General features: G+C 34.0%; 1 protein-coding gene across 1 annotated transcript in view; it reads left to right on the forward strand.

Annotated features, from left to right (window-relative positions):
* The first annotated feature begins 3296 nt into the window (after nucleotides 1-3296).
* LOC129224210 (uncharacterized) overlaps nucleotides 3297-27076 on the forward strand; it is a 56591-nt gene continuing 32811 nt past the window's right edge. Inside the window, exons 1-4 of the mRNA XM_054858631.1 lie at nucleotides 3297-3579; nucleotides 4849-5475; nucleotides 7206-7446; nucleotides 23772-24972. Coding sequence (XP_054714606.1) covers nucleotides 3297-3579; nucleotides 4849-5475; nucleotides 7206-7446; nucleotides 23772-24972 — 2352 coding nt within the window. The remainder of the gene's footprint in view (nucleotides 3580-4848; nucleotides 5476-7205; nucleotides 7447-23771; nucleotides 24973-27076) is intronic.

Genomic DNA, 27076 nt, shown 5'->3' on the forward strand with positions numbered 1-27076 from the left:
ATACACACTAAATTAATCTATGAAAATAGCTTAACTTGTTCGATGAAGAATTAATTGCCAGTTAGTGACCGCATGTGCCCCCGTTCTTCTACATTTATCCTCATTAAAGGTATTGCGCATACAACTTAAAAAGCTAGTACACTGTTGAACACCATTTACAGATTTATTTATCCTCTAGCGATTTATACTTTCCAGTTATAGTGTTTAATGGTTAAAATGATATAGTGATTCGCTACACTTTCTTCGGCGATTTTATACCTCCACTCCCTCAACTAGTACAACTACAGCCCCTCAGAAGAGCTTACCTTACTTGAAAGACATACTTTGTTATTCTTTTGAGGAAAAAGTTTATACGAGTGCATAAAAAAGACTAATTACTATATTTGAAAAAAAAAAACAAAAAAAACCACGATGTAGTGAAGCCGCAAAAGTCGAAGCTCGAAGTAGCGAGGGACGACTATACTTTTACTTGACAGTGTTAGTAAAAAAATATTTGCTCTGCAGGCCAATAAGCATTGGGATATAAATATGTTTTCAAGTAAATTTATAACAATTTAATTTATGATGTTATTTTTTAGAAAATCTTCAATAATGTAGCTAATTGACTCTATAATTTAAAATTCATATGAGATTTTTAATCTAACCAAACAAAATTACTGTGAATATTAAATACTGTAAAAAATAAATGAGGTCTGAAGCAGTTTTCTTTTAACTAATCTCAGATCCAGCAAACTACCAAAGATTTTGAATACTGCTTGGAGTTGAAATGTAAAACTTAACTTATATACAAAATTTATGTTTCACAAGTCAACCATTAGTAAATGGTTGTTTACTATAAATTTATGTTTAAATACTTCTTTTATTGATGAAAAGTTATTTATATTCATTCACTTAGAACCCGGTAGCAGAAACTGCGAGACGTGCGTCGCAGATTTTTCGGAGGCCTGCAGATAATTTTACCAAAGAACAAAAAGAAAGAATAAAATAAATAAATAAAAAAAAATTTAAAAAAAAAAAAGAACGAAATACAACTTGGCAAAATCGTTTGGAGATCGCTTTTTGACCAAGGCGATGCTTCAGCATTTCATCTAGAAACATAGTCGCCATATTTGGTCATTCACGAAATCGAAGTAGAAAAGTGCATTAGTTTTCAAAAACAAAGATAAATTGGATGTTTTATTTTTCTGCCAACAAATGAAAATAACTTAAAATGTGCAGCAAATCGTTTTTTAATTTTTAAAATAATTTTCTTGAGATATGAAAAATTTTATGTGAAAATTTCACCTTACCCTCATTGCTTTGGACGCAAAAGCGCTAAAACTTTTCAACTAAAGTGTAGTCTCATGAGGATTTTTATTTTTAAAATTTTTTTTTGCAACAAATTCAGAAATTTATATCTTAATTTTTAGCCTTGACGCCATGTTTGGTCATTCCCAAGATGTTGTTACGCAAGACTCATGAAGTGCCTACATTTTCGAAAACGGAATTGGATGTTTATTGCAATACAAACTGTTGAAAATTATGCAAAATGTGCTATTTTTTCGGATAATTCTTAATTATTGTCTTTAAAAATTCAAAACTTTTATCTTCAGAATATTATTTTATCTTCATTGCTTTAGAGGCTAATGTGCTAAAAACTGACTATTTCACCTAAATTGTAGTTTTTAAAGGATTTTGAATTTATTATTACTTTTCTGTAACAAATTCAAAAATCTATTTATAACCATGAATTTTTCACGTTGACGCCATGTTTGGTCATTCGCAAGATGGAAATAAGCGATACTATAAATTACCTAAGTTTCCAAAAACAGAATTGGATGTTTACCTTAACACAAACTATTGAAAATAACATAAAGTGTTCAATAAATCATGTTTTTTCTTCTTTATATATATTTATATATATATATTTTTTGAGAAATGCGAATTATTATCTGCACAGTTGTATTAATTTGATTCTCATTGATTTGAAGACTTTGCTATTTAAGATAAATATTTCATCTAAAATGCAGTTTCCTGCCAACTTCTCATCTACTAATTTAAAAAATTTAAAAACCTATTTCAATGCAAATTTTTCATATTAAAATTAATATTTCTTGAATAATTGTTTTTCATAGTGTGTAGAGTTCTATTTATTTTTATGAAAGTAGTGAAAGCTGCTGCCTCCCCCCCCCCCTTAATACTTTTGAACTCAGCGACAGTGGTGGCCACTAAGTTTTTCGGGCCTAGCGGCCACTGGCCAGTTGGAAAATTGTCCAAGCCTTGACCTTCACAAAGGACTTTTGTATTTTATGAAAACTTAAAATAAAACTAATAATAATGCTGCAGATTATTTTCAGCTACCCAAAATAGTGACGCAGACTCGCTAGGAAGTTTCTGCTACTGGGACTTAGAAGTACTTAAGTTTTATAATTATTCGGTATTGGTCACATCCTAGTTAAATTTTGGCCGAGTACCGAGTTGATATGCTGACCACTTGTTTAATGGGTACCATTTAATGGCGTCACTATTTATGGGTAACTGATGAAGGGACTGAAATTTTTTGACGTAACAGAGCTACATGCAATATAACAGTTGTCACTAAACAATAAATGTCTCTATAACCAAGTTCAATTGTAGTTCTAACTACATCTTTCTGACTTCCAATTTAATTTATCAGGGATCCATCTTACGTTTTCTAAAGAAGTACCTAGTGTTTTGGGGGACCTTTCAAGTGGGGATCTGTATTGGATGTCCCGTTTGTCTGTGCAGTATACAGGTGTGCTTACCTCCCCCCCCCCAGCCCCCAATTGATAGCAAAACCTCTTTAATACTGCACAGACTAACTTCAAACAAGAGTACCTTTGAAATGAGATCAAAAATCCTCTCAAATTAATGCCCCCCCCCTAAATATTTTAATGTTGCAATCTGCCTGTAGACTCCTTGAGGACACCCCTGATGTATACATTGAGTCAGATGTCTTTTCATCCGTAAGGTAATACATTTTGTAGAGATAAAGTGGATGGTTTCCTGTAACCCTCGAAACACATGTCTGCAAATTTGTATTTATGGCATTATTTACTCATTTGGTTACTTTTTAGCGCAAAGGTATTTGTTTCTTGCATTATAATTTATTTTCTTTCAGGACTTAAATCCTAATGATGGAAATTGGCACTGGATAAAGAAAAATAAAGTTATGAAAGATTGGGAAAAACTAGGCAAAACAGATTTCTGCTTGCACAACACTAGAGGGAAGGACACTGCGTGGACAGTATTCAACCCTTTTGCAAACAACAATGTAGCTGAAATTCCAATGTAGAATGTCTGGAGGTGGATATCAGACTCTTTCTATCTCAACTCCCACTGCCCCTATTACTCCTTCAAATGGTCTGGAAAATTCTAGCTCTGATCCTGATATCAATTCTGCTCAAGACTCATCTCGTTTAGATGCCAGCATGCTCATCAAAAGTGAAAATTCACCCGAAGCAGCTGTCGGTAGCCCTGGTTTTGTGATGGACCATACACATACTCAGTCTCAGACAGCTGTTTTGTCACAAAGCATTGACACGGATTATAACTCAAATTCATTTAACTTTTCATACGGTAAGACATTGTTGTTGTACGCAGCCACACTTTTCACTTTTATTTTTGAATGCTATTCAGTCACGTTGTAGTTTATTAAGTTTAAATTTGATAAAGTGGAAGATTTTCATGGGGTAAATATCTGCAAAGATGGCAAAACCAGGGGTTATTATTTTAGGCTTTTCAAACCCCAAGCTAATCTTGAAATCAGGAAAAATAACTTCAAGAGATTTGTAGACATTTGGAATAGTTTGGAATACCAAAAGCAGCTGTTATTTGCAATGGAGTGACTAGTTTTGAGAGGGTTCTTAATCTTTATTGGGATTGATAAATTGAATAAGAGCAGCTTAGGTGGGCCTATAACTTGTTACATGTTCTGACTTTTATTTCTGTATTTATTTTTTGAAAGCGTTTGAAAGAAAAATATATGTATAAAATAGTCTAGATAATCAGAGTTGATTGAGACCAGCATCAACTTGAATTGCTATTAAATCTGGTTATGGAGACTGTATGATAGAAACAAAAAGAATGATTCTTAAAATATCTTATATATTAAATTACGACCATGTGTATCTATCCATGTTTGTATGTATGCCACTCAAAATTCTTAAGAACACACCGGGGGTTGAGGGTCGAACCTAGCACCAAAAAATTTGAAATTTTATAAGGATCATTTACAACCAATTCTCATCTTCATAGGTTGGTAACTAACTGAGATATTAATCAAAAACTCACTTTTATATCTTAAATGGCTCTTTGTTCATGAAAATGTTCAATTTTTTCAATTTGATGTTGGAAATCCTGTAAAAAATAGCCCTTAGAATATTTTGTCTACGCTCTGAAGTTCTAATAGGCTAAATTAGCTAAGAAGGATGTTTAAAGCATGAAAAGGTCAGTAAAAATTCATCATTCATCAGAAATCTAAATTTTGTCTCAGCCTGTTGCCAGCTCTCGCTTGAGTGTTAAGAAATAAAAATTTCTTACAACTGTATAACTCTTTGAGGCTTTGCTATGCCACTGACAACTGCTGATGTTTTACCCAAGAATTTTTGCTTGACTTATGTAGAAAAAATATGTGTATTGTATATACTTTTATATTTAAGATGCATAACTCACACTAATATGGTTAAATATATTAACCACATGCTAAGTTATGCTTTTTCCCCCCTCAAAAACATGATTTTCTACCATTTTTGCCAAGTTTTTTGCATTTTAATTGTAAGAAGGTTTAAATTTCTAATTCTGATGTACCATTTTCCCTGAAACTGATTATCATTTATTTTTCCATAGATGGTAGTTTTTCATTATCGCCACAACAGAGTGTTGATATGAAGGATCTTGAAAAAGCGGATGCTGCCAGTGTTATTTTGTCTAATCAACCTCTGAGCAATTCCTCTTTGTCTGCAGGATCCAATGCAAGTCCTAAGTCTTTCATGGCCCTCAGCATAAATGAAACCAAAAATGACAAAATGATCTCCGGCTTTGATGGCCGAGTCGATGGCCTCTCGCCACTATCGGTAATAGCCGTCTCTGCTTACCAAGATGTTGGTCATTCTAGTCCAAATGTACCCAGCAGTATACTCTCCAGGACTCATGTGTTGCGGTACCACCCTGGAAGCGATACCATGCTCAGCGCTCTCAATTACAATGAGAGTGACATGCTCCAGGAAGGTGGATTTGATGTACCTTCGTCTCATAACTTTAGTACGCTCGATGGCTTGCTGAGCTCAGCTAGCGCTCCGGGAATGAGATTGCCCGATTTGTTGGATGGAGACATTAATCAGGAAACCTATATTGAAGCTGGTCAAGAACTGCAGCTGTCTCCTCACAATTTCCCCAAGATGGGCGATTCATTTGCGATAAGGGAAAGTTCTCCGTTGACTGGCTTGACTGGTGATAACTCACAGATAAAAACTGGTATGCTTTATGTTTTACTATTTGATGCCACTAGAAGTAAAGAGGCATAAGTGACAAAAGACAATTTTGAGTAAAAGGAGTGCAAAGGTCGAATCATGTTGGAGCCTTGGGTGGTAGTTCTGCTAAATGATGCTGGATAGCAACACTTGCTAAGCTGTCAGGGCTACCACTATTTTTTGCTATAAAACATGTTGATGTTGTTTTTTTAACCATTTGCAGTAGCTATCTCTTATTTTTCATTTTTGTCTTCTTATGCCTCTTTTCTTGTAGTATTGCATTTGTTCTGGTACACTATTAGTACCTTTTTTCCTTTGAGAGAATTTCTTGTATTTCTAGTGTCAGCTGATTATAATGCCATTGAAGAAAGATGTGTCAGATTTTGTGTTTGAAATTCTTAAAGTATTTCATTCAATAAATATTTGCATAAGGCAATAACTATGATTTTTTACTTTAAATTTTGAAAGAGTTAATCAGTTTAACAAGGGCAGTTGTTGTCCTAATTTTCTTAAAATTCTTAATTTTTTTAAAGTATCCTAAAATTTTCAACTTTGTCCTAAATATCCTAACATTTTCAGTTTTAGACCTCATTTTTTGCAGAAATAGAAAAAGTTCCACTGAAATTGAAAATAGATGTTGTTCCTGTATAATTGTATGTTGTAGACATCACTTGTCAAGAAACTTCTCCTGGTAGGATAACATATTGGTGGATTTGACATTAACATCTAAGGGTATGAAATGGTACACATGAACACTTCAATTTTCATTTAGTAGCCAATGACCAATTGACACTTTAAGCTACTTTATTATTATTCATAGACACTTCATCATTATTCACAGTCATTTCATCCAGGATTTTTTATGAAAACAATAACACAATCTCAAAGCACACTCTATTACCCCAATATTAAAATGAGTGATGCGGAGAAAAGTATTGGCATATGAGAGCTGCTGCTATATATAGTACACATACTATAAAATGGAAAACAAAAATAGTTTGATAATATTAAAACATGTGTGCATGAAAAAGAAAAAAAAAGACTATTCATTGAGTAAAAAAGTTTGAAGCTTGTACAGTTATGTTCCATTATTCAACCATGCTGTGAATGCATGATTTTTTTTTTTTTTTTTTTTTTTTTCAAGAAGGGTTTAATTTTATTCAAAGTATTCCTACAAAAATAAGTGGGTTTAAAAGACAGTTGCATTTCAAGGCAAGGCTTGAGTGAATCTTTACCTTTGGGGGCAAAAGGAAGTTTTTTTTTATGATGAAGTTTTGTTAAAACTTTAAAGGAATAAAGAGGATGCCTTAAAAAATACAAAAGAAAAAGGTAGGGTGCATGGAATATAAACCTAAAATGGGCAGGCTGCAGCGCCCTCCTCAAAATAATTGGAGGAAATGCTACTTATTTTTGAAAAAAGTCATTCCTCATGTTTGAAATAGATAAAACTGAATGCAGTGTCATATGTTATGACTATTATTAATCATGCATGTGCACAGTTAATCATATTTTTTGCAGATCATCAAGTTTGTCTCTTTATAAAACTTGTATTTAATTTAAAAAAAAAAAAAATTAAGTTATGTAAACAATATTCTTCATGCTCTTTAAATAAAGGAGGCATGGAAAAACAGCCATCTTTTCATTAATACATTTTTGAAGAATGCATAATCTGTGTGTATAACATTCTAAGAAATACAATAAAGTTTGCATATTAATTATTTTGTTTGTTTTTAGAAATTAAAAGCAAAGTGATTGAAAGTACTAGCAACACATTGGGATTAGATAAACTGAAGGTCAAAGGAGCTCGTCCAGTGAAAGCGACGTCACCAAATCGTCCTGGTACGCAGCCGTGTCCAACATGTGGCAAAGTGTTCAGCAACTCCAGTGCTCTCACAAAGCATAAATTAACTCACAGTGATGAGCGCAAATATGTTTGCCAATTATGTGCCAAAGCATTTAAAAGACAAGACCATCTGTAAGTTATAGAATTTTTTGCTTCATTATTATTTTTTTTTCCTCTTATTGATTTGTTAAGGAAAAAACCAAACTTAGGAGAGACATAAAATCTAGTTCTTCTATATGTCTGCAGTTAGAAGTAAATAAGTACTTACAGGGGTCGAAGTAGTCCTATATATCCTATATTTCCTATATTTTCAAAAAAAGCATCAAAACTGTCCTATATTTCCTATATTTTTTGAAAATGTTCTATATTTCCTATATTCCTGTTTTTTACCCTATCTATCTTTTAAAAAGAACAGTAACTAAACTTTCTGGCATCAGATTTTTCGCTGAAATATAGCTGAAAGTACGTCCCCAAAACGAATTTCAAATTAAAAAACAAAACTGTCTAAATCCTGCAACAGGCATCTTCGCTCATTGGCTACAGCAATGTGACGTCATTATAGTGGGGTGGAGTTTCGAGAACTAAATCTGAAATTGGTTTTAAAATTTTGCGTTTGGGCAACAGCTGTTTGTTTTGTTTTCCATCATGGTTTCCGTTCGTATATTTTTGTGTTCAGTGCGTTTTGGGATCGTGGAATGTTAGTTCCTTATGATGTTAAAACATAGTTTGTTGTAATAAGTGGAATTATAATGGCGAAATCGCATCACTTAACAAAATTTGGTATGGAGTGGTTGGAGCAGGAGGACATTAATAGTACAAATTTTGGTGCATGGTGCACTAAAGGAAAAGATTATTTTTTCTGCATTTTGCCATTTTTGCAACTGTTCAGTGCTCATAAGCAATAGTGGATTTTCGCAATTGAGGCAGCATGCTGAAACATTCAAGCATAAAGAAAACTCTGAAAAACGTCAGAAGGATCCTTCTTAAGCTCTGTTTGTTCTTAATACAAGTGGTAAAGGGTTCAGTTTAGATATAAAATCAAAGAACAGTGGAATTAGTTCTTGGGTCATGAGTGAGGAAAAAATAATAAAATTATCTTTGTTCAAATTTTGTTTAGTTATTTAGTCTATAAAGTACACTGTTTTTTCAAAAAATATTCTTTCAACTACAGGAAAGTCATTTCAGATGTAAGTTATAATTTTGTTTGAAGCAAAATTATTCATATAATGTGTCCTATATTTGTCCTATATTTTTTGTGGAAAATGTCCTATATGTGACAAGTCAATCACTTCTACCCCTGTACTTATTAGCTATTTAGCAAAACTTAGTGTACTTTAGTTGCCTAAGCTTAGGTGTAACTTCAAGATATATATGTAAAGGAAGTTTAATCCCAATCACAATAAATCATGTTTATTTGTTATTAAATAATTATTAAAAATACATTTATTTAAGCTTGCAGAGTGGCATAATGGTTATAGACTTTCGCCTCTTATGTTGAAACACGCAGGTTTGGCCTGGCCAATCTAAATTTTCTTCATGCAGAAAATCTACAGCTTCCATATTGTGTGATTATGTTATACGTAAAAGATCCCTTGAGTAGTCAGACTCTCTTGGCAAAATGAAATTCCGTATGCAGTTTTGCATTGAAGAGTCTCTGGTGGACTGTCAAAATTCTGTGATTATAGTATTTGCTGACAGAGAGGCCACAGGAAGGAATGGATGCCAGCTCTCGGTGAATGCACTAAGTTTGCAAATGGTGAAAAAATAATAGGCTGTCCCATTTAAAAAATATTATAGTACAGTCAACTTTCGATAACTCCAAGCCTTACAACTTAAATATTCCGTTATCTTAGTTTTCATTGGATCTCAAAGTCTTGAAAAGACTGGGAACTTTCCATGACTCGAAGGTTTTAGCCTGTCCCTTGAGATTACGAGTTATCGAGGGCATTGTATTTATATTCTCTTATATGCGATACTGTTGTCGGATGCAAAAAAGGTTTGGGGGAACCTACTGTGGGGTTTGGGGGATTTATCAAAACCAGGGCCGATCCTAGGGTGTCGGCCGCCGTGTGCAAAGATCTAATGTGCCGCCCCTCAAAAGTAATTTGCATATTTTGACTAACCTTTGACGTCCATATAAATATTTCTTCAAATTTCTATATCAAGTTCTAATTTAAAAAAAAAAAAAAAACAAGAATGATGAACTTATAAAAAGGGAGAAAAGTTTATAGTAAGAAACTCCTTAGGTACAATTGATATCTTTGAAGAAAGTAATAGATACCAAAATTTACTAGTCGTAAAAACGCATTTTATAGTCTATCTTCGGTGACATCAGAGAAAGCACGGAGGAGGGGGAATCAGGGGAGGGGGGATTGCTCAAAGAAAATTATCGAAATTGGCCTACGAAAAATAGCTTTAGTAATCTTTGGTTGTGTTTGGTTGCAAGGAGAAAAGAGTCGGGTATATTCAAGGTGCGTGGAGAAATTTTCGAAATTGACATCAAATATCGCAATTTTACGAACTTTTTCGAGACTTTATGGGAAAAGTAATGTTGGAGTCTCCTAAAATTCTTTCAAAATTGAAATCAATTTGAAGCTATTTTTTGTGACCGTAGCTTAGGAAAGATTGGGGCTCTTCCCGAAAATTTTCCGTAACTGAAGTTTTAAACAAGCAGTTTTAGGTTATCTTTGTTGACGTTGCTAGAGGGAGGTATCGACAGTTTTCGAAATTGAAGTTTAAAACGCAAATTTAGGCTGTCTTTGGTGACGTTAGGGGATCTGGCAGCTTTTCTCCGGTAATTTCTCGGCACTATTGTTTCAAAAACCCATTTTTGGCTATATTTGAAAACGATAGGGAAAACGTGAAAATATTCCAAACCGAAATATTTTTCGGAACTAAAATCCATTTTAGGCTATTTTTGGGAAGGAAGCGTTTTGGGGCTCCCAAGTGGATATTTCTAAAAGCGCAATTTTATGCTATCTTGGTAACGTTAACAAAATTGGGAAGCTTCGGTGGATCTTTCGGATATTTTTCGATATTAATATCTGAAAAAGCACAACTATAGACTTTTGTCCATCTCACTTCGACAATTGATGAGTATATGCCCTAGCGCCGTAAAAAGTTACATAAGCCAGGCAGTTCTCCTCCAGAGTTTTTTAGAGAATCGTATTTTACGCATTGTTTGATAACGATGGGACAAAGAGCGGGCGGGGGGAGGGGTTCAGTGTGTCCTCACGAACTGTTTTTTGAAACTCAAGTCAATTTCAAGGGATTATGGGTCTCTCTAAAGATGCTAATTGAGACTATCTTTGGTAGTAATGTTTGGGAATGGATTTTAGGGCCCTCCATCGCAAAAATTTCGAAAACGAAATAAGAAAAATGTCATTAAGTAAATTTTGATGACATTATGAAGGGCTGTCTTCTAAAAGCACATTTTGGATTTTAAAGCGAACATTTTCAGGCTATGTTTGATTAAGTTAAGGTGAAAGGGATGAATCAGAGATTTATTTGGGTCCTTAAGGTGGTTAAAACAGCAAAATTTTCCGAAATTAGTCCTAAAAACGCAGTTTGAAGCCTTCTTTAGTCTCGTCAAGGAGGTCATGGCATCCTTTTGGATCTTCGTTTTAGAGCGACGTTTAAATCTACTACTCGAGGCAAGAGCCCTGATCTGAAACCGGGCAGTTAATTCGTGATTTTAATTCGAAAAAAATGCTGTAAAGGGGGAAAATTACAAAATTTTAGTTCGTCATTCATATAGGTTTGATTCTCAGGGGGGTCGCAATTTTCCACTGTCTCTCCACGCATCCGCGATTGTTGAAATCATAATTTGTTGTTTGAAATGCTTGCGAGAGTATCTAATCAGTACTAATAAGTATAGCTTTTTAAAAATATAATATATAAAATATGTCTTAACTGTTTAGTTCTATAAAAGCTTGGGGGGGGGGGTAAACATTAGTGCAGAGCCCGATCATTCTGATGTTGGACACGGGGCACAGTTCTATTTCAGGGCCCCCCTAGGGCCCGACTTAGATTTTTGAAGACATTAGGCATGAAATTTATTTTGCCCCCCCCCCCTCCCCCATTCCTGCTTATTCAAAATGAAGCTATAAAATATTTCGATACCATGCTAAATTTGGAGGTACCTCATATCACAATAGAGTATTATGCATTTAAAAAATAGAAGAGATATTGTATACGATAGTTATATAAGAGGTGGTTAAACTTTGCTCGTTGCATTAAACCGTAAATATCAAAGTTACCTATGATATAACTTTTAATAGTAAATACAGACTACACTTGGAGTGGTTTTAGGATTTGTAAAGTCATCAAGTTTTTAAGGGGAATTTTATCAACAAATAAGAGATTTTTTGCTTCTCTTAGCATTTACACAAGTCCACAAATATAAATGATATCACTGTACTCTAGATTCTGAGTGAAATCATTATTTATTTTTAATTATCATGATAAATTAAGGGGATTTTGGGTCCCCCTGAAATCTAAGAGGAGGGGCCTGTGCCCCTCATGCCCCTGCGGCAATCAGGCTCTGCATTAGTGGCCGCCCTTTGCCTTGAGTGCTCCTTTTAGAAAGCACCCTTTCATGCTTCAGGAGGGGGCCATTTCCCTCATCTCCCCTCCCCTGTATCCATGCCATATTACCGGTTCTGTCACAAATTTTGCAACCAAATGAAGCAATGTGTGTAAAGAGTAGATATTAATGGACAATGAACCAACACAATGTTCCCTAACAATCTATTTTTCTTAAAGTATGCTATGCTGTCGGGAAATCGGCACTTACTTTGATAATTGAACATTTAAAATTCAGCATATTTATTTCTTATTATAAGTTATCTTGTGAGAAATTCATGAGGAATTTTGCTTCATTAAAAGAACTATACGATGCGGCCTGCGGCCGCCCCTTGCTTTGGCCGCCCTTGTGCGGTGCACACTCTGCACACCTGCTAGGATCGGCCCTGATCAAAACAAAAGATTGTTTGAAACCAATTTACATTGCATTCGCATTATTTTTACCGTAGAAAACCAAATATTTTTTCTTGGGGGGGGGGGGGGGACATCCCGGATCCCAAACTACAGCACTGCTTATATGCAACTTTAATCTATTCTTTCTTTTTTTTTAAAAAGACATTTTTCAAAAATAGTTACTTTTGAGAAATTATCATAAATTTTCTTGCATTTTCTTTTTTTTTTCTTTCATTCATGTTTCTTTAAGAAATAAAAACACTCCGCAATGTCCAATTTTCTATTTGTAGCATTCTTTATAAAAATGGCAAAATTTTGAAAATGTAAATAATATGAATTAATGAATTTTATTTAACAGTTCATCTTTACGTGTGTATTTTACCTCAACAACTATAATCAGATCAAGCCTGCACTTTATTTCATGCAAGACAAACCGTAACTACCAATTATTTAGTAGTGCAAGCATTATTTTTTAAAATAATGACCTACAAATATTGGAGAAAAACCATCAAATGCCGAAAATTATATGCTGTATTTTATTTGAAGTATGCAAATTATTAAAGTGCCAAATATTTAAAAATGCATTACAGTTTCTTTTTTCACCCTATAAACATTCAAGAAAAATAAATAAGTAAATTCAAAACTTATCTTAATCCATTTGCATTTCTTTTCTTATAATGTTAGGAAGCTGCTCCATGCTTGCCTCTCCCATACAGTACTTTTGTACCTTCCATACTTGACCTTATAAAAATGTCACTAGTAGCAGTACTCAAACTTTACAAACCGAAATATGGCGAAAGATCTGTGACCAGACTTGTGTGTTATTTGTGTACATACTAACAAAGGCCACAAAATGTGATCTTATAGAGTTTATAACTATGAATAACTTTAGAAAAGATCTCAACCGATAGATTGTGACTGATTTATTTATTTTTTTTTTTTTTTATGATCTAAATGTTTCTTCAAGACAGCAATAGGTTATATACATAGAAACCATTAATTTTCTTATTAAAAGCTAGGGCTCGAAATTAACAGTGGTCCACTGGTCCAAGACTACAAAAACATCCACTGGGCCAGTAGAATATAAATTGTAGTGGTCCATAGAACAAGTGAAGTTTTATTCATGTTTTCCTTTCAAAAATTGAAAGCATCAAAATTTGATACCCATAAGAAAGTTTACACCTTTATTTACAATGTTTAGATTTCTTTGCAAGAAAAGATAGTTTAAGATAATTTCTACAGTATCATAACATATCGTTTTTACCTCCTTGTTTCTTGTTGATTGAAAACTGTTAATTGATTTTCATATTACTTTATTTTGTTTTCTCTTTCTTTAATTTTATATTGTTTAACACCAGGAGGTGATAATGGACCACTAAATATGTACGGACCAGTGAAATTTAGTAGTTCAGGGTGGCCACAGACCAGGAAAACCGGGGAATTATCAGGGAATTTGAAAATTCGGGAAAAATCAGGGAATTATCAGGGAATTCCAGAAAAGATCAGGGAAAATCCTCAGCTGTTTTTTTTTCTAAGTTAAGTGGCACTTTTGTAGCGCCAAAAACGCGATAACTGGCTCAAGTCTAGTGTCCTTCATAAACAACTCGCCGCACCGAAAGGAGAGGGGGGATGGAGGGAGTAAAAGCAAACTCTTATCTATGTCTGTAGCATGGTGGAAACGCTGCTTTCCTTAAACAGATCGTAATTCAAGTCACTTGAGCCCGTCAATGGTGACGCCAAAGGTAGAGTGCATCAAACCCCCCATGTTTCAAAAAACTTTCTAGAAATTGTTTGTACCTATGTTATTTTTGTTCCAAATGCCAAAAAAAGTATGAACATAAAGTTTCATGAGTTTTGAATAATATCTATGTGGTCCATCGGTCCTCCAAAATAAAAACTAGTATGTTGTGGCCATCACGAAACTTTCTTCTATATTTTTCCTTTTTCTGATCCCTCCCCATGCTTGACGAGGAAGCAATATTCCTGACAAAAACAAAATTACACATGCAAAAACTTGACGACCATCCCAATGTCTGAATTATTGTAAAAGCAAAGCAAAGAGCGAAAATTGAAAGTTATTTTAAAAGCCTTGCTTGAATTAATTACAAATATTTTATTTGTTAACAAACATAAGATGGCAACAGTTAAAAATTTTAAATCATTGAGATAATATTTCCGATCATTTCCATACAATTAAAATCACGAGAAATACGCAGACGACAATCTATTACGATTTATCTTTCTTATTGTTGCATTAATAAAACTTTTTATTCGCAAAAAAAAAAAAAAAAAATCAACACCTCTTGGAGCGATTGGAGTCAAAATTGAACCAAAGCCTGTTTACGTATGGATTCACATATATTCCAAATTTCAACCAGAACGTAGCATTACTTCTTGAGATAGGGCACTCACAATGGAAAAAAAGAACGGGCGATTGTGCTACCCCCGTTTTAGCTGTTGACACCAAAATAAAATCAGCTCTTATACCCACTAAGAGCTACTTGTCAAAAAATTTTTGTTTGATTCCGTTCGTTATTTCTTGAGATACAGCAGTCACAATTGACGACAAAAAATGTTCTATAACTCAACCCCCGTTTGAGCTATTGACACCAAAATTGAATCAGCACCTGCTCCTGTTAGGGGCAACATATGGACCAAATTTTGTTTGAGTCCGCCAGTTACTTCCTGAGGAATAGCAAGCACGCGTAACTCAAAAAACATCCCATTGCTCCACCCCCCTTGGAGGAATTCGCGCCAAAAACCAATGGGCACAAGTTCACCTAGGGGCACATATGTGTACCAAATTTCGTTCAATTTCATGCGGTAGTTTTTGCTGTACAGCGGCCACAAAAAACTGGTCACACACAGACGTGACACACACACACATACACACACACACACACAGACAGACAGACATTTTCCAAAAATAGTCGAAATGGACTCAGCACACCTCAAAACGTTCGAATCCGTCAAAATTCGAAATTCGAAAATTTGCACGAATCCAATACTTTTTTCTATATATTAGATATAGAAGAAAGTAAAAATTGATAAAAAAAACAGCATTAATGAGGAAAAAAGAAATAAATATCTATTCCAACAAACATATAAACATTCGAGTGATTTAGGATGCAACAAAAGAACAGATGTACATGCACTAATTGCTTTTGATCTTTATTTTAATTCTTGTCAGCACTTGTTCTTGATTCATTTAAATTTTTGAGTTATTTTCTTAGATTTTTTCGCTTTTGTCGATCTTGTTCAACAACTTGCACAACATGCTGGTAGTGATCTTCAGACTTTGAGGACGTCATTACTAAGCTTGACTCCACGTTCTGCACAGTCGTTGATAACATTTAGTGCTTTTAACTTCGTAAAGGCTGCGATGTAGGATGTATTATTTGGCCATACTGAAACTTCTTCTTTTAAAAAATCAGAGTCCAATTCCAACAAGGAAAATAAAAACCAAGAATCTGCTCCAATTAAATCAGAAAGCTTTGTATTGATGTTGACATTTTTTGGAAATTTTGGTTTCCCAAAACCCATGCCATATCTACCTTTCAACTTAAAACCAGTATTGGTAAAACTTGGTTTCGTAGCTAGCAGTGCATTAGCCATGGCTTTTTGTTCTTGTGCCGGAATTTTGTTGCACCACAGAGCAAGTGGCACCATCTCTTCGGTAAGATACCAATAGTGACTTGCAAAGGCACTGATTGCACTGTCGGATGTGGTGGGATGGACAACTTTATATTCTATTAGAGAGCGAAGCATTTGTAAATCATTCCAAGGAGCATTTATGGCAGAATTACAGGTTATCCACCAAGAGCTGTATATAAGAGTGGCAAAATTTGCAAAGTCGTGCAGTTTTATAATCTGTTGCTTTGAAGCTATAGTGCCTGCAGGTAGTTGTGTTATTTGTTTGTCAAGAAGACAGATCTTAATTGTGTATAAAAGTTTAGCCATCCACCGTGCTTTGTGTAAGGCTCCTGGGCGATTCAACTTTGTTTCTTGTGTTATATTCGGAGACTCTAGGTATAGTATACAAAGTTTTGCAAACTGCATGTAATCATCTCTACATTGTTCAGAATTTAAGGCACATTTTGCTGTCTCGATTGCATTAGTTTTAAGACCAGTAGCTATGTGTTTTGCTTCTTCATTCAGTGATTTTGTGACATGTGGAGTCAACTGGCTGTGATCAAGATCAAAATGATCGAAATTATCACGGAATCGTTTAAACAGGGATATATCTGGAGACTTTGAAGCCTCTATTTTTAAATCATCAAATACATGGGTCAAAATGATTTCGCCTATATGATGTCGGCAAGCTGACCAAAGAAGTGCATGTCCTAGCTTCTTTTGCACATTGACGCAGGTGGCAGTATTATGGCCTGTGTTCGATGAAGTTGTATCAAATGTCATGTTTACAACTGTTTGTGTGCAGTTCCAAGAAATGAGATGCTCATATATTAAATTGGCAATGATTGAACCACATTTGCGATCAGTTCCTAGAGGATATGCTGGCACACCAAGAATTTTTTGCTGGTGCACATCTCCAACGACGATGGTGAGACGTTCTTCCATTTTATATTTATTGGACAATGTGGTTGTGAGCTTTGAGTTCCAATGCAAAGTTGCTTGCTCAGGAAAGCACCACTGCTCTTTACAGGCTCCTGAAATTTCCATTGCAACTTCCCTTCTTGATCTATCTGTTGTTGCATAAGATGCCGCTATGGCAGATGTCTCACCTTCTAGTTCTGTAACTAGTGCCATTGTATAAGCTGCCTGTTGTGCTGGACTCATATTTAAGCGTGTTGCAAGTGAAACAAGATTAGGTTTCTTCATTACATCATGTGGGATGAATAAACTTGTTCCTGTTCTCTTATTGCGATGATGGCTTTTAGAACTTGTCGAGGGTCCTTCAAAACCAGCACCTTCTATGTCATTTGTTATGTTTTGTTCATCAGAATCAGATGAAGTAAGACTCATTTAATGATGAATCCAAACTGGTTTTATTATTTATCTTTGCTTTTCTTATTTCCTGTTGGTGCAACCGTGTTTCTCGTCTTTTTACTTTATCTCCACGAGTTTTATCATATGATCCAAAAGTTGCCATACGATCACCTTTCATTGACTGAAGAAAGAAAATATCTTCTTTGTTCTTCATTAGTTCTTCTACATTAGCAGGCCACAACTGAAATGTTAAGGCTAGTTTATTTTCCATTTGTTTTACTTTTTGCACAGTGGTGAGCGAAGATCTTCGATTAAGGGGTAGCCCTCAACTTCGCATTGTCATCAAGAAGTTTAATAATTTTTTGACAGGCTTTTAGCTCACTAATCATAGGAATATTTGCTTTTTCGTAAAAGATTTTTACCTGTGATAAGACTAGTCTTGAAGATTCCCATTTAGTTCTGTTTTCATGAGAACCTTCTTCAACATGATACATCATGCATCTTAAAACTTGCAAGTTAGTAGGAAGCTTGGAGCCATTTATTTTTGAATCGTCACTGTTTATCTTGCCGCCAAGACCAAAAATGCGATGACGATCTTGTGTCCATTGTGCAATCAGAACAAAAACTAAGTTAAATCAAGGCATGAGTTTCCAAATCAAAACTAGAAGTAAAATCAAGCAAAATATAACACTTAAAAATTTAAACTAATGTTTTCAAATTAGAATGAAAAGAAAAAATAAACAAAATAAAAGTTAAGTAATGACTCAAAATTAAAAGTAAAAAAATGAGTTAAAGGAAAAACTACAAGTTGGCAAAAGCAGATAATGCACTGTTTTGTAAACAGAGTTGAAGTTGTAGTCACTATTCAATGTTGCCACATAATTATAGCAAAAGTTAATTTTGCTGTAATCGGCAGAGGCAGATTAAAAAGCACAAAAGCTGTATTAATTATTGAAATTAAATGATTTTATGCTCCATTTTGCCTTTTACACTTACCTAATTAATTCTTACTGAATATTAAGACTTAAATAATTAAAATTTGAAAGAATTAATTATGAAAAATACTGATTTTAGTCGTTTTTTTGGCGGAAAATCTGAAATTTCAAAGTGGGCGTGGACCACCTAAAATTATTAGGAAAACAAAAATATTTGATATGGAGAAGTTTTAAGGGTAATGGAACATTTTTAGACTAGGTACAAAGCAATTTGTTTCCGGAGAGGGGTTTGATGCACCCTAGCCAAAGGTTAGTTTTTCAATTCAAGATGGGGAGGAAAAAAAACAATGCAGAAAGACATCGGCTTGCTGAGCGGAACGTTATTTGAAGGAGGATTAAGTACAAGTACTACTGGACAAAAGAAAGTACTGCTCTCATAAAAATTCAAGGTAAGAAATTCCATTATTTTTGTACAGCTTTATTGTTATTTAGCATTTTGCCAATTGCATTTTTTGAGCATATGAGGCGTACGTTCATAAGTTTTAAGTATTAGAGTTGTGCGCATTTCTTTTCTTTTCTTTTTTTTTTCTTGGTAGGTAATTACATTAGTGTGAATTATTTAAAAAAAAAAAGATGCAAAACAATTACTTTTAGAGCATTAAACAAGAATAATTGTTAACAATTAGCTAGAGTGTGCTAGCGTGCATGAAAAGGTTTCGTTTTTGCGTTTTTTTTTTTTGGGGGGGGGGGGTACACAGTTCGTTTTTACGATTAAGATTTTTGCTAATGTTCTTACTGCTCCCCCCCCCCTTTAATGCACTTCCTTATTTCATTTCATATTATGTGAACAGATTTCGATTTCGCGTGCGTGATTTTTTTCAGATTCGTCTCTATAATTAGTTTTTTGTTGATTATTTATTTAGGGGATTAGAATAGAGATATATGGGAGAATATATAGTAATTTTTTTTTCTTTTAAAAATGCTTTTTGATGAATATTTTCTACACTGATTACCACGGATGAATAATTTATCGTTTTTAAGTTTGATGTTTACGGTAATGCATGGGCACTTCTGAGTGCTTAAAATATTTTGAACGCACTTTTTCCGGTGTCTTTCCTCAATAGTTATTAGAAATATGTGTATAGTAGAGCTTTAAAATGCAATTTCGAAACAATTTATACTCTTTTTATTAACGCATTCATTTTCGAAATCGCGATCTCTGCATCCGGTATGTGATTTTTTTTTCTTTTTTATATTTACTATACCTTGTTAAGAGGCAAGCGAATAATTTTTTTTTCTTTTTTTTATCAATTGATTAAATTAAAAAGTTTTAAACGAAATTTCATGCTCTTACATTGAGTGTTAAATATTTCAATGCTGAATCGCTGCCTGAATTTTATTTTTGTTTCAATTATTTAAATTTTAAGAGTACATAAATATCTCTGGTTAATGTTTCACTTCTGTGTTTCACTTCTGTGTTTAAAAATATGTAAAATAAATGAGAAATAAATTTTTAATTAATTTTTCTCACGAAATGTCCGAAAATAGTCTTTTTTTTTTTGCTTGGACGTCAAGCTATGTGTCAAAAATTATTTTTGTCTTGTTGTTTTCAAAGTGAAATTTGTTATACAGAATTTAGTTAAGAACCATTGCTCTAATGTATTACAGTATGCGACCCCAATTTCGGAATCTCGAAATCCGGAAGACCCGAAATCCGAAACTGTTTCCCTTTACTTACCCCCCTTACCCCCCTTTGTCGTTAAAGCTTTACTATACTTAAAAACAGAAATCATCTTTTTTTTTTCCCCAGTTTTGAAAGTTCAAAATTGTTAAAGTTCGGCAATTACTTGATGAAAACACACTACTTCCAGTTCACCTTTTTTTTTTTTTTTTGAACGCGTTTTCAATGCCACGTGTTTTGCGTTATACGCGTTCTGCTGTAATTGTGCCGCGATCTTTTAACATCCACTTCCGGTTAACAATTATTCATTTTTTTCCCTCATAAGTATATAATATAAAGCCTATTAAACTTAAGTTCATAATTATTTTCAGTAAAAATATGCTTCCGCGCATTAGATAATAATAAAAAGCAAAATTCGCGGAACAACGTCGCTGTAAATTATCTTTTGTTTTAGCATAATAAAGTATGATTCCATTCAGATTGAACAAAAAATGAAAGAAATTTAGCACAAACTTTTTGCAAAACCAGGCAAAACGTGAAAAATACTGTTTGTCAGGATAGCAATCACTATTTTTTGAGTCAGAATCCAAAATCCGGAAAAGTCACGGTCTTAACCGTTTCAGATTTGAGGTCCCATACCGTAATTTGTTTTTTGTTGAGTGAAATTGATTTTTGTATGACATAAATTTTTTTTCTCTTACAGCCGGCAAAAAGAAAAAACAATGTCGACTCGCTTGCAGAGTCTAATGTTGTTACTACTTCCATGCCTGATTCATCAAGAGTTGTTTCAAGTTTCTCTCTTGAACCCTCAATTTCCTCTTTAGCATCTTCAAGTTCCTCTTTGGCTCCTTCAAGGGCATTGAAAACGTTTTTAATTAATGATTCAGTCGTTAAAGCTGAAATATTATGGTGTTTACAAACCATAATGACACATAAATCTATAAGAGCAGCTAGTGCTGATGTTCTTTTGTTTCAGAATATGTTTACTGATAGTCTGATCGCTCAAAAAATGCAGCTACAACAAACTAAAATTGCGTACTCAATTTTGTACGGTATTGCTCCTTATTTTAAGGATAACTTGTTACGAAAGTTGTCAGATGTTAAGTGTTTTACTGTAGGGTTTGATGAATCTTTAAATAAAGTATCACAAAGGACTGAAATGGACATTAATGTCCGGTTTTGGGACTTTGAAAAATCAGAAGTTAGCACTAGGTTTCTTACTTCAATGTTCTTGACTAGTACTACTTCGGATGCCTTAAGAACAGCATTCAAAGATGCTTTGAAACCTATTTTAAATATAAAGTACATAGTGCAAATTGCGATGGATGGACCAAATGTGAACCAAAAATTTTTTCGTGATCCAAAAGAAGAGATTCAATCAGAAGATGAGGCTAACATTATCAGCATAGGCACATGTGGACTGCACACTATGCACTGTGCATTTAAGTCTGCTGTGAAAGAAACAGGCTGGCTAATTATTGAATATCTACGAGCGCTGTACAACTTATTTAAATATGTTCCAGCTCGTAGAGGTCTATATACTGAAGTTTCAGGGTCTAAAGTCTTTCCCAAAAAATTTTGTTCTGTTCGTTGGCTGGAAAATAGTGATGTTGCCCAGCGGGCTATTGAAATTTTACCAAATATCATTAAATTTGTAAACACAGCTCAAGAAAATAAAAAAAAAGCTATCTACTTCAAGTTTTAAACGTGTTTCAGCCCATATAAATGATCCCCTACTAACAGCCAAATTATCATTCTTTATTTCAATGACATCTGAAATTGAACCTTTTTTGAAAGAATACCAGACGGATGTTCCAATGGTTCCGTTCCTCCACACTGCAATTACCACAGTCATCAAGTCTGTCATGTCGAGGTTTGTGAAGCCAGAGATTTTAAACACCACTGATCTGAAACTGATTGATTTAAGTGACAAAAAGAATATATTGCCTGAAGCAGAAGTAGATTTAGGGTATGGAACAAGACAAGCGCTAAGAAAAAAGAATTTGGTGAGCAAAATTCCCGACACAAGCATCTTAAATTTTCACAAGGACTGTCTAAAGGCTTTAAAAGTACTTGCTGCTAAACTTTTGGAAAAATCACCTGCATCATATCCATTAGTTGGAGCATTTAGTTGTTTTGACTCATCTATAGCAGCTATCGAATCTCTTAGAAAGATTAAAATTCGAAAATTGTTAACAATATTAGAAGAAAATAGGCACATTAGCAGCTTATTGGCTGATAAAGCTGTGAAACAGTTTCACACACTTTGTTCTGAGTCTGCTGTACAAGAAGAACTAAAAGCTTTCTCTCATTCTTCTCAGCGGGGTGGATCATTTTTGGAGCAATTTATTTAAAAGGTCTACCAATTTTGAGGCAATAAATGCTGTTATGCAGATTGTTATGATCTTTTCGCATGGGAACTCAAATATTGAAAGAGGATTTTTGGTTAACAAAGAATGCCTTGTCGAAAACATTAAAGAAGATTCTCTAATAGCACAAAGAACTGTGTACGATGCAGTATTGAATAATGGGAAAAACATATTAAACATTGAGATAAGCAAAAGTCTAATGCACTCATATAAAAATGCCAGATCACGTTTATCTGAAGAAACGTAAGAAACGAGAAAGAGAAGACAAAGATAAAGATATTGAAAAGGCCAAAAAAAGGAAGCTTGATCTTGAAAAAAAGCAATTTGAGGCCAAAATTAACAAGGTGAAACAAGACGCCTCATTGGAAATTGAAGCACTGAAAGAAAAAATAATAAGTTTGAATGATGGTAAACTGTAATGTAATGTGTATAATAATATATATTTAAAATTATTTGTAGAATTAATTAGTCAATTAATTAAAAAGCAACAGTTCATTATAAACTTTTTTCTTGGTTAAATTTTTCATAATCAACTTTTCTTGGATCAGTTTTTGATGATGCATGAAGCTTATTTTAGAAAAAATTGGATATTTAAAAGTAAGAACTTATTTATAAAGTTTCATTTCTCTGAGAAATATCATTTATGTACCATGTTTTATTTAATCAAGGTCATGATTCAATAATTGTCTAGTTAGTACAAGGTCAAACTTGTTTGGCAAAAAACTGCATTTGTTTATTTTTTAATGTGGAGAGAGAATGCTGGAAAAAGAGAGTGTAGTAATGTAATTTTAAATGTGGAACAGACATTACTTTGTAAAGAAAAATTGTTCTATCTTGTTAAATAAAACTAACCAATAGTATAAATTCCTCTTTTATTTTTCTAACTATTTAGCAACCCCTCAAAACATTTTATGTTAATGCTAAATATTTTAGGAAAGATACGTCTGATACAGCCAAACCCAGATAGTATAGAAAAACAGTCGAACATTGCTCACAGAACATTTTTCATTACAGACAATGTTTATATGTGAAACTAATTTATGTATTACTACACTTTTATGGTGAGCAACAAATGTTGGTTGACAGTTTTGAAGTCCTAATTAATAATAAAGAAACTCGCTGGAATCATTGCGGTACTCTACTCGCTTTCAACTTGATATTTTTGGCTGTTGGAGAAGTACTGCGGTTTTCTGCAGAAAATTTTTAAGAAATTATTTCAGTTTGCAGACAGTTTAAAATTTTATCTTGATCTGGATACAGCTAGGTGTATCACAACATCAAGGAGGAGTCGAAATATAACTTAAAAAGGTGTAAAATGACGCTATAAAAAAATCAGGGAAAATTTTTGTCAGACAGGGAAAAGTCAGGGAAACTGATTTTGCTCCTGCTGTGGCCACCCTGTAGTTGCTTGTCCTTTGTACCTGTGATGTATTTTGCTAAATTTCTACCCCTGAAAACAAATGTAATTTCTCTCAAAAAACATTTTGACTGGTCACATATTTATTTCTCTTTTTAAAATGTGGAATTTTTCTCATTTTGCTTTTCTAGAAATGGTCACATGCTCACTCACAGAAACAAAAAGCCATTTGAATGTGATGCAGAAGGCTGTGGTAAAAGTTACTGTGATGCAAGGTCTTTGCGGAGGCATAAAGAAAATCACCATTCCAGTACATCCTCTGCCAACATTGCAGCATCCTTAAATAGCCAAGTGTCTGTGATACCGGGTTTAGCACACTTGGGCTTCAACTCTCTTCAAAACTCCTTTCCTGCAAGTGTCATCACTAGCAGCTCTGCGTCTGCTTTTACTGAATCTTCCTTAGGCAACAGAATACAGTATGCTCCCCCTCCAACTACCACGTCTCTTTCTGGTCGAGTAACATCTGCCAGCAGCGATAATTTAACAAGAACTGTTAGTAATACTGTGGTTAGTTCTGTGATACCAACAGCTGCATCACACCTGCAATTTCTTACATTCCAGCAGCAGCCATCTTCTAAGGCCCAGCAACAGGTGGTTTCTTCATCACCAAAGAATGTTTCAAGGTCAGATACTAACACTGTCCTCACTTCATGGCAACCTCAGACAATCAACACTGGTGCTTTGCTCCTCGCACAAAACTTTGGAGCTTCACAGTCTATTAATCAGTCTCAAACTACACAATTGATAACCAGGAGCTTTGAATCATCTACTGCAGAGCAAGGGAACTCTTCAGGGTCTGAACTATCCCAGTCACAGTTGCTTAATCAGAGGCAGGAATCTAAGGAAACAGATGGATTATCTCAGGATTCAAGAGAACAAAATGCTTTAGAACAACCTGTTTTGTCCGAAACCTGCTTTGAAGTTGTCAATTCTTCTTCTGGAACAAAACAAATTGTCGCTCTTACATCTCAAGGCTCCGTAAACCTACAATTTGGATCTGATTCCAATACAGTTGTCAGATTACAGGACAGTACTGGGGACTCCCTCTATGCAAGGTCTTCTGTGCAGATTGTGAAAATCGAGACTTCTGATCAAAGTAACACTTCCTCAGTTCCAACTACCCCAACTACCAAAGAACCAAGCAATTGTACCCAACTCGGGAGCCCTTTACTTCAACAACTTTTGAACCAACAACAAAGTGTAGAAGTAAGCAATGCTGCTGCTGCTGCTGTTACTTCTGGTTCAGAACAATCATTTCTATCTTCCTTGCAGGAGCAACAAAAGCAGTCCACTTCACAACAGTCATCTGTATTAATTTCACCATGGTCGCAAGTAAGTATTTATTTGAATCCCTTTTGTTGTTATATTTTTCAGTTTGTCATTTTATGTTTTGTGTTGGGGATATATTCGGCTCATCGAAGTTCGACTTACCCACGTTTCATTCTACATTGTTCCTTCATACAGTTAAGCACATATTTTTAAAAAGTTTAGTTTTTAGATGTTCTATAAATCAAAATTTCTTTTAAATATGTACTTAAATGAGTCACATATGTTATCAAAAGTTATTATTGATATTCATAAAAATCGTAATTTTTTTTTAAATATGTAATTTCAAATTAATTAAGGGAGTAATTTATTGCATTTATTTGCAGTCACCGAATATGTTATTTTTGAGTTTAGGATAAGAACAGGGTTCGTACGCTCCGGGAATTCCGGGAAAACCGGGAATTGTCAGGGAAAATGACATTGTCAAAAATGTCAGGGAAAAGTCAGGGAGTTTTCAAATTTTGTCCTCCAAATTTTTTTTTTCCATTTTTTTCCCAAGGAATTAAGTACTATGAGATCTAGTCTTCGTTTTTATTGTGATTTCACGAAAAAAATTTTAAATTTTTATCTAAACCGACGCTGGCACTTAAAAACTGCAATCGAAAAATGAACGTTTTTTTTTTCACAACGAAAAATGCCCCGAAAGAGCGAAGATTTTCTTGCATGGAGTCAGTGAGGGGAACGCATTTCTTTCTACAGCCTAACGTTTTAGATGGGTTGCCACAATATTCTGTTCGGTTCAGGGTTCGTACGCTCCGGGAAAACTTGGAATTATCAGGGAAAATGACTTAGTCAAAAATGTCAAGGAATTTTCCAAATGTGTCCCCAAAATTTTTCTTTTCCCAATTTTTTCCCAGGGAATTTCGTTTTATAAGATCTAATCTTCATTTTTATCGATGTATTTAAAAAAAATTGTAACAATTTTAAAGCAATGAAAAAAGTGGCGACCCAAAAAATCTTCAGCAGCCGCCATTTTTGGCTCTCAGTAGTTCCCAAGGGGAAAAAAATCAGGTGAACAGCAATTATGCACAAACTCAACAGGAGAGAAGACAATTTACTGCTTCGGAAGCACAACCTGTAGATGGGAGGGTCGATCTGGGGAAATCGTTTTTTTTTTTTTTTTTTTGATCGGAAAATCATTTCAGCTACGTGTGAAACGTAGTCGCCATCTTTGGTCATTCACAAGATGGAAGTAGATACGATCCAAAAATGCCTAAGTTTCTAAAAACAAAGCAGAATTGGATGTTTTCTTTAATTGAAAACTGATGAAAACAACAAAAAATGGTCTGCAAATTGTTTTTCTATTATTATTTGTAATAATTTTCTTGAGAAATGAAAAATTTTGTTCTTAAAACTTAGTCTTATCCTCACTGCCTCGGACGCAAATGTGATAAAAACTTTTCAATGAATTGTAGTATCATGAAGATTTATTATTTTTTAATTGTCTTCATGCAACAAATTAAAGTTATTTCTTATTTTTGGGCATAGCCGCCATATTTGGTCATTCCCAAGATGGAAGTACACAAGACTTTTTCAAGTGCCTAAGTTCCCGAAAATGGCATTGGATGTTAATTGCAATGCAAACTATTGAAAACAACACAAATTGTGCCCTTTTTTCCGGACAATTTGTAATTATTTTCTGGAAAAATGCAAAATTTAATCTTCATAACATTTTTTTTAAAATTGATTTAGACTCTTATGTGCTAAATACTGACTATTTTGCTTTTATTGTAGTTTTTTAAGGATTATTAATTATTTATTACTACTTTTATACTACAAATCCAAAGATCTACTTATTATTTTAAATTTTTCACTTTGTCGCCATATTTGATCGTTTGCACAATGGAAGTAGACTTAAACTTCCAGAAACAGAATTGGACGTTTATATTAACGTGTAATATTGAAAACAACATTAAATGTGCAAAAAGTTATGAATTTTTGAAAATTAACTATTACTTTCTGGAAATGAAAGTTTGAAAGTTTAATGTAAGCGTCCTTTAATATGTGGAAAAAAAAAAAAAGATTATTGGCATTGGCCTATGATTGGCGGAGTTGATTTTTGTTACTATGCATTACATGGTATGCCGATTGATGCAACAAGTTAATCATA

The sequence above is a fragment of the Uloborus diversus genome, chromosome 6 (genome assembly GCF_026930045.1).
Source record: "Uloborus diversus isolate 005 chromosome 6, Udiv.v.3.1, whole genome shotgun sequence".
Lineage (NCBI taxonomy): Eukaryota > Metazoa > Arthropoda > Arachnida > Araneae > Uloboridae > Uloborus > Uloborus diversus.